The sequence below is a fragment of the Urocampus carinirostris genome, chromosome 15 (genome assembly GCF_059441175.1).
Source record: "Urocampus carinirostris isolate Australia breed hairy pipefish chromosome 15, RoL_Ucar_1.0, whole genome shotgun sequence".
In the NCBI taxonomy this organism is placed as follows: domain Eukaryota; kingdom Metazoa; phylum Chordata; class Actinopteri; order Syngnathiformes; family Syngnathidae; genus Urocampus; species Urocampus carinirostris.
Genome location: NC_142363.1, coordinates 14,040,285 through 14,056,558, shown reverse-complemented (window position 1 = coordinate 14,056,558; position 16,274 = coordinate 14,040,285). Strand labels below are relative to the sequence as shown.

General features: G+C 40.2%; 1 protein-coding gene across 1 annotated transcript; it reads left to right on the top strand.

The window, feature by feature from the left end:
- The first annotated feature begins 14,519 nt into the window (after positions 1 to 14,519).
- LOC148351630 (cdc42 effector protein 2-like) lies at positions 14,520 to 16,274 on the top strand. Its single transcript, XM_088355062.1, has 3 exons — positions 14,520 to 14,621; positions 14,701 to 14,851; positions 15,536 to 16,274. Exon 3 carries the CDS (start codon positions 15,660 to 15,662, stop codon positions 16,272 to 16,274), a length of 615 nt encoding a protein of 204 aa, XP_088211188.1. The 5' UTR covers positions 14,520 to 14,621; positions 14,701 to 14,851; positions 15,536 to 15,659.

Here is a 16,274-nt window from a genome sequence, read left to right as displayed (position 1 = left end):
ATTCCTACTGCACACCCAGGTAAATTGCTCCAGGTGCTTTGCTCGAGCTTCTATGTATTTAACGTTTGTTATGTAGCTTTTCATCATAAATAGTCTCAACAATGAACCTAGATTGTTAAAAAAGCTTAAGCGTAAAGGATTATTTAGCAACTTACAGCCAGAACGAGGTCTTTTGATGTGACACCTTGACTGCAAACTCAAGTTAAAATTGTGTACTGTGGACTGAACCCCTTGGTCAGTCTGTATTGTCTCAGCTTCGCACGTGCGACAACCGGCTTCATATGTAACGATACACTGAGTAAATGCGCAAATTCTATTTTATCTCCAAGCCATAGGCACTCATGAAAAGAGACAGATATGGCTTGTGAGCTATATGTACTCATGAGAGGAGCCATAGGTTCCCAAGCCCTAGCTTAGTGGTTACAGTCTCAGTGTTGAAAGAGCCATACTCCCCCAAAAAAATGTTCAGAGCAGCAAAAAAATAAAATGAAAGCCTTATAAAATCCTTATAATAAAATCAATACATGATGTATGTATCTATATTAGTCCTCTATCAAAATTACTATGTTATATGCAGTGCATCCTGTGGAGATTGTGAATTTCCTTTCAGGGATGAATAAAGTATCTATCTATCTATCTATCTATCTATCTATCTATCTATCTATCTATCTATCTATCTATCTATCTATCTACCTACCATGTGGTTACTCTGTTGTTGCCTCAAGTTTTACTTTATTACAGTATTAATGAATTACAGGTTGTCTAAATAAAGAAATCATATTTTTGATATCATTTTATTTGGAGAATTCAACGTACCCCTTATCTTGGCAACAAAAAGTGCAATAAAAAGCAGTAAGCATTTATAAAAATAAAATAGCTCTTTGGAAAAGTATATTAGATGAAATCACATTAATTAAGTTTAAGTATGATTTTTGTGCGGTTATTTTACTCTTTTTACTTTTGGGATCCACGGCCGATCACACACCTGCGGTCTATTTAAAACAGTTACCTGTCTGGCTTGTCACGCGCCCCTTTAAGGGGCAGAGTTCTTCTAAAACAGGCAACGGTGGAGGAAGTGGACAACAAGCGAAGGAGAGATGCGCCGGAGTTATGCATTGCAGCTAAGTTCTCCAGGCAGGAGTCCAAGCCTGAGAGCCAAAACATCATGTCACAATATATGACTATACTGCTTTTTAGGCAAGAATCTGTATCCCGTCTTTTTACAACCCAATACCAGTGAGATAGTGGCAGTCAAACCCGCCACTTCCCACCCGTGAACTCGTACCAACTGATCTTCCCGCTCGTCTCATAGTTACACCCCTTGTTGAAATGTTATTCTATACATTTTTACAGCATTGGAAAACGTTAAAAATATTTGTGTCATGTTTGTCCTCCAACAGAACCCATATTAAAACAAAAACTACTCTGAAGCGCTAAAGAGACACATGCGGCTCCTGAGACGCAGGTTGCCGACCCCCGGTTTAGCCATGCCTGCTAGTTAAAAAAAGATGCAAATGACCTTTTTAAAACTATCCTATGCGAGAGAAGTTTTGTAATTCCTGGGCAGTGAGACACATAACTTGTAAGGACGATTCATGTTCCTTGCATATGGTGCTACCTAACAACGTACATGTTTAGCCAGTGCGTCACCCTTTTTACTCCACACTCGGCGCATACATACACGCATATGTGCATTGTCATAAGACCGGGGGCCTGAGCAAGCAGGAGACTGCAAAACACAAACAAGGGGGCCTTCGCAAAATCAAAGAGTGGCGGGAAAAGGCCACCTCCGAGGTAGGATGGCAGTAAAACAAACATGCACGCACAGTGGAACAAGCCAAGGATTATCAGTGTGACATCAGCACATGGCAATGCTTCAAATCAGCAAACATCAAGCTAACCCGAACCGATCGTGACATCATGAATACCTCCAGTGCAGTAAAGTCAGTCATATGGAAACAGACACTCGTAGTCTAACAATCCTTCACAAACTCAGCAGGTGGCAGCTTTGGATGCAAGAGGCCAAAGTTTCTTATGCTTATTTGAAAATCTAAAAAACTTTTTGCAGCTTTACCAAAACTATAAACAGTAATCCCTTGCTGTATCGCGTTGTACTTTTGGCGCATTTACATTGAGTGTTCTGCATTTTGATTGGCTAAAGAGTCACCCCGCCCCTTTTCTGCCTGTGCGTCAATAATATTGCGATCTAAGTTGTACACATATGTAAAATAACTTGACCAACATACATTACATTCGCAACTTTTTTTTCAAATTCTACTTTATCTAAAAGCCATCATGTTAAACAAAGGCCCTGGACTGACAAAAGCCAAAAAGGCAGAGGAAGGTGATTTCTATATAAAAGAAAGTAAAATGATTTTTACTTCATGTTTTAGTTCTGCTTTGTTTTTAAAATACAAATCTAAGTAATTGTAAACACACAACAAGCCACATGTGCCTGTGCGCTACAAGACTGATGCGAAAAATAACTTCCTTTTTCCATTTTAACAGGTGATATTAGCATTCGCCATGCAATTTGGTTCTTGAAAACTATTTTGAAAACAGAAAAGGAGTTGAACTCACTTTGTACATCAGTGGTTTGGATGAAATATTAAACGTCCCAAGCCCAAATAAGTGTTTGCAAACGGATTACTCATCAAAGCCATCAAATACTTTAAGGAAAATCTTCTCTGAGTCAAAAAAACATTTTGCAATCTGCCGAGAAAAGAAATGGAAGCCTCGAGTTTGCAGACAAGCTTCTCTGATTCTAATGCACTCGCCTAAATTTAATCAAGGAACTATTTGTCTGATGCCATGTGTTGTCTTTCTAGGATTGTTTGTGCTGTTCGTATCACTGAGTTACAAAGGAGATGATTTATAAGAAGTGATCTGCACATATGAGAGAAAGCGTGTGCGTTCGGCTAAATTAAACAAAAGGAAGAAGAGAAGTTGTGGGACACATACAAAAAGTTGACCGTCTGCAGAGAAATGTTGGGAAATGGTGGTGGATTCATTATCACTGATTATGAAACTCATCTCATCTCATCAGCTTCACCGCTTATCCTCAGTAGGGTCGCGGGGGTGCTGGAGCCCATCCCAGCTATCATCGGGCAGTGGGCAGGGGACACCCTGAACTGGTTGCCAGCCAATCGCTATATTATGAAACTCTGCGGACATCAAACCCTAAAAGTCTGGTGAGTTACTGAGTTTTCGTTACTGAAGAACAAACACTACACCGAGATTAACGTCCAAAAAACTTCCTGTGTTTAACCGGTTGCAATCATGTCTTGAGGACATATGGTTCCCGAATGGAATTCCAGAAAAATACCGCCTTTGAAAAGGCAACAAAAGCGATTGATATTCTGCAGATGATTTTAGGAAATAAATCAGGTAATCAAGTAATTGACTAAGACAACCAGGTAGATCATTTGTGTTTTATACAGTGTTCATACACCTTTTTCATGGCCAAATCCAAGCACTTAAGGACTTTGAAAGCTATTTTTTCATATTCTCACGTAAAATAGAAGAAATCGAGTGTAAATCATGCATTTTGCAGAGTTATAAACATATCAGTGATTTACATGTGTGATGTTTTATTTTGTGTTGTCTTTATCACAACATAAGATTTTTAAATCTTGATTAAATCGCCACTATATTTGTGTACCTTAACAGTTTGTGTGTAAATATTTTTATGACAAATATCTCATCAAATTGACCAAAAAAAACGAGCAAAAAACTAACTCAAATTGACCATAAAACAACTAGAAACTAACTCAAATTGAACAAAAAATGACCAAAAACAAACTGAAATGGACCAAAAACTAACCCAAACTGACCAAAAAAAAATAATTTAAATTGACCAAAAAACTAAGAAAAACCAACTCAAATTGACCAAAAAATGACCAAATAAACAACTTAAATTGACTCAAAAATATTTTGGTTTTTGGTCTTTCCTTTTCAATTTACCAGAGCCATCATCCCATCAGCCCAAATTAAAGACATTTTGACAAAATTCCATAAAGTTTTGGAATTTGAGGAAAGGAATCATCCGTAAAGTTTTGACAAGCCGTGCTATCGTCCCTTATGATGTCTGCCTCGCGCTCTTCTGACGGATTGTCTAAAGCCAGCATAAGCAGACGTCATCGTATCTGTTTTTCTAAATGAACGCTATGCAAAAGGTGAAATGAATATTTTATTAGTTTCTTTATTATAAGTTTTTACATTATGCACCTTTCATTTTATGTTTATTGTGCGGTAATCTAATTTCAACATCTATGTGTTTATGTTCAGATGCTCTTTTATGATTTTTAAAAAATATATACTTTACTTTTGCTGGGCTTGGAACAGATTAGTGCATTTGCATACGAAATGCGCCTCTACTTAAGAAGTTTTCTAGTTATGAAGCGACTCCCAGAACCAATTAAATCTGTTAGGGGCCGGTCACACAGACATTTGCGGCTGAATCACGGCTAAAATTTTGTGGGTTTTTTTTTGCCCGTGGTTGCCCGCGATGGAAAATGCGCAAAATTGGCCAACCCGCTGTTCATCGGTGGTATGCCCGCAAAACACGCCGGCGACTGTTCCGCTTCCTCATCGCGTCATTTCTGCGTCATTTCCTCGTGTGGACCACGGGTATAAAAGCTCCCGAGTGTTGTGCCCAAATCCGACTCCTACGCAACACATCCGACCCCCCCCACCCCCTCGCCTGAACGCGCATTCTGCTGCGATCGCTTTTGTGGGAAGCGTGCATTGACGTTGGTGACTTTTTCATCCGCGTTAACAAACGCATTTTGTAGAATACGATCGCACTTTATTGTTTAAATAAACGCGTTATATAGACTAGGATCTCCCAATTGTTATAATTAGCTCGCTTTATTGTTTTCATAAGCGTTTTATATAGAATATGATCGCTTTTGTTGGAAGCGCAGCAGAATGCGCGTTCACGCGAGGGGGGGGATTTACCGTTCGATTACGTTCACAACAAAAACAAAGACGGAATGGTTTAAGTTGTATTACATTCCCAACAAATGCAAGACGAAGTGGTTTTGGTTATATGTTCGCCATTACATTCCCTAAAAGTGAGATAAAACAAGGTCAAAGTGGGGATGCGAATCTCGACAGGGATGCATTTCTCCGATAACACCGGGCTGTAGAAATCATAACCGCTCAAGACACAGTCCAGTGAAGATCAAGATTTCAAGCTATGGCATCATTTTTATTTCATTATCTTGAAAAGAAATAAAAATGGATTAAGACGAGGTCACTACGCTGACGGGGATCCATGTTCACCCCCTTGACGTCTCGAGCACAACTGACGTGTGCTCAGCAAATCGCGCTGTATATACGCGGAGAAAGGCGTTTGACTGTCACACGCGTAACACGCTAATTTCACGTAATAACACCGCGATACAGGCGCAGAACATGCTATTACCATGCTCCACCCACGATTACCCGCTGAAATTTCCCGTCCTACCCATGTGTAACCACGCCCTGGCCGCGGCCAGAGCACGTCGTTCCACGTCATTTCCGCGTCATTACCTCGTGTTGACCACGTGTGCGGCACGCGGTTTAACACGTGCTCAAACTTTTGAGCAGCTCAAAAGTTTTGCGCGCGGCCGACCACGTGTGAATTTCCGACCGCGAGTAAAGCACTGCTCTATCTCGTCTATATGGCGGTCTCTAAACGTCAAACAGCGCCCAACAGCATCTGCTTCACGGCCAGATATTTCTGGCCGTGGTTCAACCTTGATACGCTCGTGAAAGGCTGTGTTCCCGCGCTCTGAAGAATTGAGCAGCGCAAAACTTATTCGCGCTGCCACCCGCGCGCGAATTTCCGACCTCGTGTTAAGCACTGCTGTATCTCGTCTGAATGGCGATCTCAATGCGTCCAATAGCGTCCGCCTCACAGGCAGAAATTTCTGGCCATGATTCAGCCGCAAATGTCTGTGTGACCGGCCCCTAAGGAGAGGTAACACTGCAGTTAACATTTTTTGCAATGAGACTAGACATAGCACTCTAGGATAAACAACATAATTTCATAATAAAGCCTGAAAATAGAAAAATTAGATAAATAAATGTCAAGATGTCAAGATTGTATTCAAATCATCCAACATGGCGGCGCATGGATACATGCTTGCGGCTCGTTGTTCTCCAGATAATCTTCTATTTATTGCCGTTCTCTTGTCTTTTTTGCTTTCACTTTTGGACACATGTGTGGCCAAAAATACTTACAGTAGGGACGAACTTATTCGGTTGGGTGGGCGTCTAAATTTCGACTTTTCGGGCACTTTTTATACCGCCTATGATATACCGAGCGAACTTCAAAGAGACCCGCCATCCTTGTGGACGGCTATTCCGCTTAATAAACGACGACGGCGCCGTAAGGACAGAAAACAGAAGCGTGGTTGCCGTGCAGGTAGATGTATGAAGCGTGCGAAGTCTAAGCAGCAAGATGGACGCGAGGAAGGACGCGAGGATGTAACTAATTCCACCATTCATCCCTCGCCGGACAACCCACACGAAAAGCCACAAGAGCGGCAGCTTTTGAAGATTTCGACAAAGACTACAAAGAGTTCAGCTAAGTCAAATGATTCAGCAAAGCTGAAATTTGGTCTGTTAAATATTAGATCGCTTGCTCCAAAAGCTTTACTTGTTGATAACATTATTCGTGATTATAAACTTAACTGTATGGGTCTGTGTGAAACTTGGTTACGCCCGGATGAGTACTTAGCGCTAAATTATGCTTCTCCCCCAGACTACGAGAGTAGCTATATAGCACGCACGTTGAAAAGGGGTGGTGGTGTTGCGCTAAATTCTGAAAAATCGCTTAAATTTAATCCACGTACCTCTAATAATTACAAGGCGTTTGAGGCTCTTGTGATGCGGTCCTCTCTATTGTCAATTTATGTAATAACTATCTATCGTGCACCTGGGCCATACACAACTTTCTTAGACGAATTTGCTGAACTTTTGTCTGAACTAGTAACCTATGCAGACAAAATTATAATTATGGGAGACTTTAACATTCATATGAACTCCCCACTCAATTCACTTACTATTGCGTTTAGGTCTTGATGCATTTGGCTTTAATCAACTGGTTGATTTGCCAACCCATAAAAATGGGAACACGCTTGACTTGATTCTGACTCGAGGAGTTTTAACCTCAAACATTATGGTGTTACCGTGTACTACCGTTATCTCGGATCATTATTTAGTTACATTTGAGGTGCTAGCTAAGTGTAGTGTTAAAAAAGCTGAAGTATTTAGCGGACGCAATATAAGCACTGGCACAGTTTCTGAGCTCTTTGAACTCCTTCCTGGAGCAGTTGCTGCTTTTGACACAGTAGACCACAATATCCTACTAGAACGGTTGGAAAAATGGATTGGTCTCTCAGGAACCGTCCTCTCGTGGTTCAGATCCTACCTCTCAGATAGGACGCACTGTGTTAAATATGGTGAAATGACATCTGAGCCCTTTAATGTTACCTGCGGTGTTCCGCAGGGTTCAGTGCTTGGCCCCCTTCTTTTCAACATTTACATGCTTCCATTAGGTGACATTATTCGCAAGTACAATATCAGCTTCCACTGCTACGCAGACGACACTCAACTCTATCTTCCGTTGGAGGAATCTTCCACACTAAACTGTGGAAATTTGGAGGCCTGCCTCACTGAGATAAAAGAGTGGATGTCACTCAATTTCTTGCGTCTTAACTCTGAAAAGACCGAAATGTTAGTCATTGGTCCATCTAAATGCCGTGACTTATTCTCAAAAACTGCTGTGAACATTGACAAATGTCACATTACACAGAGTGACTCAGTTAAAAATTTAGGTGTCATATTTGACCCTGATCTAACCTTTGAGATGCATGTAAAGAAAATTACTAGAACCGCTTTCTTCCACCTTCGTAACATTGCCAAAATCCGTTCAATACTGTCTCAGTCTGATGCGGAAACTATAATTCATGCATTTGTTACCTCCCGTCTCGATTACTGTAATGCACTACTCTCCGGTCTCCCGAAGTCCAGAATCAAGTCTCTTCAGCTAGTACAAAATGCCGCAGCGAGGCTTTTAACTAGGACAAAAAAGTACGATCACATAACACCGATTTTGGCTAACTTGCACTGGCTCCCAGTTAGCCAAAGATGTGACTTCAAGGTTCTCTTAGTATTGTACAAAATCATACATGGACTTGCTCCCTCTTATCTTTCAGATCTGATCTGCCCCTATGTCCCGGTCCGAAGCCTACGATCTGAGAGTGCCGGTCTTCTGGTGATCCCGAGAGCAAAGAAGTGTTCTGCTGGTTCGAGAGCGTTCTCCATCCGGGCACCGGTGCTGTGGAATGCTCTTCCCCCTGAGATCCGATCTGCAACCTCAGTGGAAATGTTTAAATCTAAACTTAAAACTCACTTCTACTCCATTGCATATGAATAATAACCTACTCTTCTTGTCGGCTGAAAAATAATCTGTGTAACATAGTGTACTAATCTGTGAAGTCCTTAGAGACTTATTGTGATTAAGGGCTATACAAATAAAAATGACTTGACTTGACTTGACTTGACTTGACAAGATAAGCAGGCAAAATTTTTAACAAGGTGATGCTTGGAGACTGGCCTAGTTGTAAGTGAAAATTTCTTTCGTACTAATAATGCGATGAAAAAAAATGCATCTTAACAATAGTGCAATGAAAAGAAGTGCAATAACATTTAGCGACAAACAAATTTTCCTAAACATACGGCAAGATAAACACAACTGTTCAAAAGTTTGAGGTCACCCAGACAAGTGTGTTTTACATAAAAAGTCACCCTTTTTTAATTCATCAAACGAGTTGCAAAATGGAGAGATCATATTGTGGAGACATTGAGAAGGTTAGAAATCATTTTGATTTTGGGGAAAAACTTTTATCCTTCAAACTTTGCTTTCGTTAAAGAATGGAAACTTCTAGGCGCCCCAAAACTTTTGAACAGTAGTACCGTAATTTTCTGCACTATAAGGCACACCTAAAAGTCTTTATTTTTTTCAAAAGCTGACCATGCGTTTTATAATACAGTGCGCCTTATTTATGGATCAATATTAATTCGCAAAGTCTTGCAACTAATGCAGCAGATTTCCCCCCGAACGCCAGTAGTCCGCGGTGTATGCTGGGATTTATTTACCGGCGTTTCATTGGCTAACCAATGTGTCAATCATCATTTGAATCAATCACTATTAGCTAAAGTTATTCGGAGGTCAAGGGGCGAATCCTTTTTATCATTTACAGTCTGGCATAGGCTTAAACGACAAAACAAAGCCTGCAATTGGCCGAAAAATATGTGTCAATCATCAGTTGAATCGTTCACTATTGGCTAAAGTTATTCGGAGGTCAAGGGGCGGATCCTTTTTATCATTTACAGGCTGGCATTGGCTTAGACGGCAAAACAAAGCCTGCAATTGGCCGAAAAAGATGAATGTGTATAGCACGTGGTTGACGGCATAGAGAAAGCATTTTTTTACTTTTCTGTATTTGTAAATATTTTATTCTCCTGGATTTACTACACTCACGGATATAAGAGGACATTTTTATTGAACACAATGACTTCGGTGAGTTACTCCGGCTACATATGAACCCTGTATCTTGTTTCAGACTGAACTCGATGTTTCTGTGATAAGTGGTGCAGATAATGGATGGAATGGAGTGTCTATTTTTAAATTAAACTCAATTCCAAGTGTTTATTGTCATATGCACAGTAAAGTTGCGAGCGAAAAAGAAAAAAGAAACTAAGTAATGGTTGGCATTTCTTGAATTCCCAAGACTTTAACCTTCCGAATGATGGAACGATGCATTTGAGTGACATCCTACGGACACCGCATCCGCACGTGTTCTTGACACGTATTTGCTTCTTTGCAAGCTTTGGGAATGTTAAGGGGGTAATAAGTTTGACTGAACTATCTGACTGTTTTGTCGACGTTCCCATTGTAGCGCCTTATAATCCGGTGCGTCTTATGTACGTCAAAAATAGGACCAAAAACTATTTTTTTGGGGTGCGCCCTATAACCCGTTGCGCCTTATAGTGCGGAAAATACGGTAATTGTTTTTGGGTCTTGCGCACTTGTTTAGGGACGCACACGTGGCTGAATCCAATTTGTGTTTTTTTCTTCTTGGAAATGAAATTCCCATCGCTGTCAAGCAATCGGATCAGAAATTAATTCAAACGAAGATCGAGGTTTACGGGGGAGATCAATTTTTCTCAAGTTGTTTTAAACAACATAGTAAACCATTTCCTTAGGTTAGGTAATGCATTAGTGACATATGATAGAGATCAGCGTGTCCAAACCTTTCCTGAACGCCACATAAAACATATTAAAACAAGGAAGGGCTGCTTTGATAGCTTAGAGAAAAGTTATTTATAACACAGCAAAGCAGTGGTTTTTGTTTATCGATTAAAAAAAGAAAGCTAGTTTTATTTATTGTTAGTTCAGAGTTTTACCGAAATGAAAATTTGATGAAATTAAGAGTCGCCACAACTATTGTAAATAAAAGTATAGCATCCTCTCATATCAAGGTTGTTCACTGCCTTTGACGGTTCTAGAAATTAATGATCCATTCTAAATTCAGGAAAAAGTCTATTCATTTTTTTTAGAATAGCAATTACAAGTTCTAGTATACAGTGCGGACCAATCAGAAAGTCAGATGGGTGCAAATGGGCCTTAGTAAGGACACCACTGGTATAGCCAAATTGCTACACAATAGGTTTTCTTAACTCTTTTCAATTAAAGCTTTTATAGTTTTTTTTAAACAACAATTTAAATCCTATTCAAATTGATTAGAAATGTGGCAATTTAACTGTCAATAAATAGTGAACATGGATATTGGGTCAGAATCTGAACTACTGAATAACAGTGAACATTTCTGATTTGACTCAGTTGAAGACAAATAATTTTTGTTTGCTTGCACAGATCAAAATAAATTAATATTTTATTTAACACAGGCCTTTGTTTTCATTTATAAAGTCTAGAAAGGGGTCTTTTTGAGACTGTCCAGTTTTCAAGTTCATATAGACGGGGGTCAGTGGATCAAGGGGAAATGAGCACAAGACAACCTCTGGTACAGTTGTGGACAACCACACCAACATTTTGGTCTTCATCCCTGCATATTATACATACTACGTTATTTGGCAAACGTTTTCCCCGAAACTGTAACAAAGCAAGTGAAGGATGACAAAGTAAAAGTAATCACAGTTGCGTGCAGACTGCAGATTTTGTAACAGTGAAAAGAGTAAAGGGGAGGGAAATACATATGTGTGGACGTGTATGCAGTGTTACATGTGGTCACAATGTTGGATCAAATCGATGCTTTGTTTGGAAACTGTGAAAGCAAAGGAAATAAACAGTGAAAAGTGAAATGGCAACAGAGCCCTGAACTCCCAGTGCCATTGCATTTTACATAATGGATGGGCTCAGAGATCCCAGAATAACAAGAGTGTGGGGGTTTGGCTTCTTTAAGATCTAACAATATACTATAGTGTTAAAAAAAAAAAACATGTCTTTCACGTTTAGGCTTTCAACAAAATCTACTGATAGGAACAGATTTCCTAATGAAACAAAACTGGCCATAAGATGGATAAGAATGCTGTCTCAGACTGTGAAACATAAAAACAAGGTTATGCGTGTCATGGTGAAACAAAAGTTCCAAACAAACAAATGCAGTAGTTTATGTTAAGTCAGTGCCACCATTTTCCAAGAGCCTCTCGTTGTTTATGGTCTGCAATCGATGGAACGTATCCAAATTGCATGTTGTTTGACTGAAAGTAAATTTAATTAATATTTGACAGTCAGATACTTAACATTCTTAACCTGAATTTTTTGTAAACAAGAAAATGAACGAGTAAGTTGTCTGTCTCTGTGTGCCCTGCGACTGGCTGGCAACCAGTTCAGGGTGACCCCTGCCCACTGCTCGAAAATGGCTGGGAGGGGCTCCAGCACACCCCGCGACCCTAATGAGGATAAGCGGTGCAAAAATGGATGGATGGCTGAAAATACAATAAAAAAATAGGAGATAATATTGTGACTGAAGTCTAAATGGCGCATGTACAACAGAATTTAAAATTATTTTTAAAAAAAACAATGTCTAAACAAAGCCAATTAATCTTCCCATCCACACTTTTAATTGTAATTTCACAATGTTGATTAGTCTCACTAAAAAATTCAACATTGCCACAACTGGACTTTGGCTAAAAACAGATTACCATAGTTTATCTTGTGTCTGTCAAACCGCAGAATGTATAAAATTCCTTTTTGTTGAGTTTCTTTTGGAGCGTTGTCAGACAAATTCAGCTTTGAGTCATCTCACAGTGGCTATAAACACTTCCTGAGAGGTTTTTCATCTAAATTACTATAAAGGGGTGATAAAATATTACTACTTGGAAACAAACTTGTTTCTCAGTACAGGAACCCGACAACTTCACAGCTACCCAAGCAATCTAATCTCATCTGATGAGAGAAAAAGTGTTTATTCCAAGATTTCCCATTGTCAGGTTACTTTGCAAACATTACATGACTGCAGGAAGTGTTCAGGCTAACAACAGGTGGGTGAATTGTAATTCTTCCACAAATGTATCATTAACACACTCACTGCCAATTTAGAGTGACCTGTATTTGTTTATCGGATTGACCTGTTTGGACTGCATCGGATAAACTGATAGTAACATTGTAATCCATAGAAACATTATTGTACTTGACATGGTATTTTTCATAAATAAAACAGTTTCTAGGGTTACAGAGGGCTGAGTAGAGGGATTCTCATGGAATACCTTCATTAGTGTTATTTTTCAAGATCAAGGTTGAGTAAATGTTATGATAATTCCATTTGCATGAGTTATTTCATCGGGAGTTAAGGCATCTATAATGTGCAACAAGTACTCTATAGCATATGAATAACCTATGCGTGGACAATATCTCTGTATTATTTGTGATTGCAACAATCATTTGCTGTCTGGTAATCCTGAAAGGGGGATTCCACATGTGCTGTCCCTTCTCGAGGTTTCTTCATTTTCCTCATGTTGACTTTTTTTGAATTTTTCCTTGCCCTCATGTTGGTTCCAGATCAGGGGATGGTGTAATAATAGTCTGAAAAAAATAGTCTGTGTAATAACCTGTGAAGCCCTTTGAGACTCTTTGTGATTAAGGGCTATACAAATAAAAATGACTTGACTTGACTATTGTTTATAAGATCAACGTGAGAGATAAAATAGACCTCGCATGTTTCATGGTAGACAACAAGAGGAACACAATTAATATGTATGAACTCGGTATTATAAACATGATTGTAAAATCAAAGCAGTAAAAGAACACACATCAATCAGTTGAATAAAATGAAAGGTAGCTCAAAGAGCATTTAAAAGTTACACTGTCAGGGACCAGAACAAGCACTCGGATCCAATAGCGTCAGTTAAAGGATTTATTTGGACAAGGTTCGGTGGAGCAGGCTTGGGACGTCGTCTCTTGGTAGCAGAAAGTCTCTTTGGACGATATGGCAACTCCGTGGTGAAAACGCGTGACGAGTAACGTAGCAGGTAAGTCGGTGGCCGGGACGGAAGAGTAGATCGTAAACTTTTAACAGACAAGGGTCAGGCAACGAGAATCAGACTTGGAATACACAAAGGGATCGTGGTACCTTGAATGTTGGAGGCTCACTCAGGGAAACGAGGAGTACACTCGAACGTCCATCTCTGGACGCTGACAGCTTATGTAGAAAGCTTCCACCAATCAGGAAATCGCGTTCCAGCACACCAGCTGATTACCTCAGGTGGCTCCAGTTAGGTAATCACGACATACACAAGCTAACAATAATATAGCAGGGGCATTTACAGTGTCATTCCCTGTGATTTCCATTCCTGGCAATTATACCAGAAACCAAATATCTATGGCTTTTATGTCTTGTGTCACCACCATTGCCACTTGCACACACATGCCTGTGCAATACCGTGCTTTGATTACAAAGTGAAGCTGTAGACATCCAGTCAGGCAGAAGAACCTGTGTAGTTGTGCGACTTTGGGGCTTTGGACAGGCCAATAGCAGTCAGGAAATCAGCAGAGCAAGGGACAATAACATGGAGATTAGGGTTCAGTTAACCTCCTCCCGTGAGGAGCTGGCCCATTTGTCAACCCACTCTGACTTCCTGCTTTTTACAAAGGTGCACCTACGCTATGGGACGCAACCTGTTGCGTCATTTCACCCACGCTCACCCTGTCATTCTGTAACACACCCTGCGTTAGTAGTTGTGCATTTCGGTTTACAGATCTAAACCAGCACCCAACCTCTCCCGGAGATTGTAGGTGTAGCAAAGCATCAGACAAGACGTCCGTTGAACCTGGTGACTCAACAGCCAGCTCACTTGGGAGAAATAATCAGACGGCTGGAAACTATTCAAAAATGGGATGAACATGAACTAAAGTACGGAATACCTTTTGAAAAAAAACTCTCCCACCCTAAGGCTTTGAATCATTTGGACTTTGACCTTACCTGGTTTATTGCTCATGCAAGGACTTTCAACGGTAACACACCTGGAGAGCCACAGACAAAATGGGAGTCGCTACGCGAGAGGATTTTTAAAGAAAAGGCTGAGCTTGAATTGACAGAAAGGAAAAGGTAGATTAGAATATTTTAATGCAAATAATTATCCTGCGTGACTAAGGAAAGGCTTATCACTGTTAGTTTATGTCTCTAGGCTGCGTATTGAAGACGTCTGTGTAACGGTTGAACAAGCCCCATCGTGTCTGTTTTTTCAGTGATCAGGTACGAGGCACATCAGACTTTCATGGCAGTATGGAGTGCACAAGTATGGAATACAAATATCCAGTATTTGCTCATGGGCAGAGGTAAGAATCATTCATACGTTTAGGAAAAGAAAAGCTTTAAATAATTTATTCTTGAAAGCTGGTTAATGTTTCCAAGGGCTAAGTTCTGAATCTTAAGTGTGAATCATTTATGGCAGCGTTTAGAAATCATTTAGTGTTTCTTGGACAATCTGCTCTAATGGTCTACTTTAATGAAAACTTGGCAACGTTGAGCTTTTCCTGGACAAAAATGCATAGCGGAGTCTCCTAGGCCAAACTGACATGTTGGGATAGGAATGCTGCTCTGTCCTTGCGCTCCAATCCCCCGCTGCTAACAAAGTGGCGATAGAACCTTTATGTGCAAACAAAACCTGTTTTCTGTAGTGGCGTTAAATTTACAAAGTGAGTGTTTCAAGTCACGAACACCGCTCTAATGTAGACAAAGCTGTTTGGGGAGCGTAAAAAAAAAAATTACAGACCCTGACATGATTGTCTAATCTACATGCAAGTGTTTGTTCGCTCAGATAGGCTTTACTTAATACAATAATTATAAGTCATGGAGCAAGAAAGTTTTCCTTTTTTACATTAATTGTTTGTTTGACTGCCAACAACCCACTTTCTAAATATAGTAAAAGAATGTTGGGCTTTCGTGATGGAATGCCAAGCTCTTATGGATCTAACAGTCACTAAAACAATGTTCTAAATATGTTTTTGTTTTTTTTGTAGATACCAAAGATGCTTCTAATGAATCATATTCTAAGGATTGACATTTGATCAAAGAGGGTTCTACAAATTCGCTTGTATTCAAAGGATATACAAAATACTCCACTACTGTATATAGTCTGCCAAGATGCCATTAAGAGCGTCCTTGAACAGAAGGCCAACTACTGGCCGTTGGTCAAGCAGACACTCAAAGCGCAGAGAAGTTCTCTCCGTCAACATGATCAGTCTTCCGTTGGCTGATTTCAGACACATTTCCCATATCGGAAACGATGCTAATAGAGACAGCTTTGGAGACCTTTCTTTCCTAAAAATGAGCCGCAGTCTGCTTCTAAAAAGCTCTCAAAGTGAGCAAAATCTCTTCCTGGCCTGCATGCCACCACCAAAGCCGCCTCGTCTGAACATGGAGACAGAGTGGTCTGATAGCCCCGATTGGCCTGTGGACGACCAGAACAGCGCCAGCCAGACGAGAAAGAAATGCAGCTCTATGCCACTGCTGGACAACGAAGAAGGCGAAGCAGACTTGGCGAGCGGGCGTGAAAGTGGAAACAACAATGTGAACAATGAGTTTTCAAAAGCAGCATGGTGCGCCCTCAGTGGAGATGTAAATGGAGACTCCTCAATGCTCAGTGACAAAATTGAAGAACAACAGAAAGAGTACGACAACGGCTTTTCTTTTAGCCTTGACCTTGGGCCTTCCATTTTGAATGACGTGTTGCAAGTGATGGACAGACTTCAACAGTGA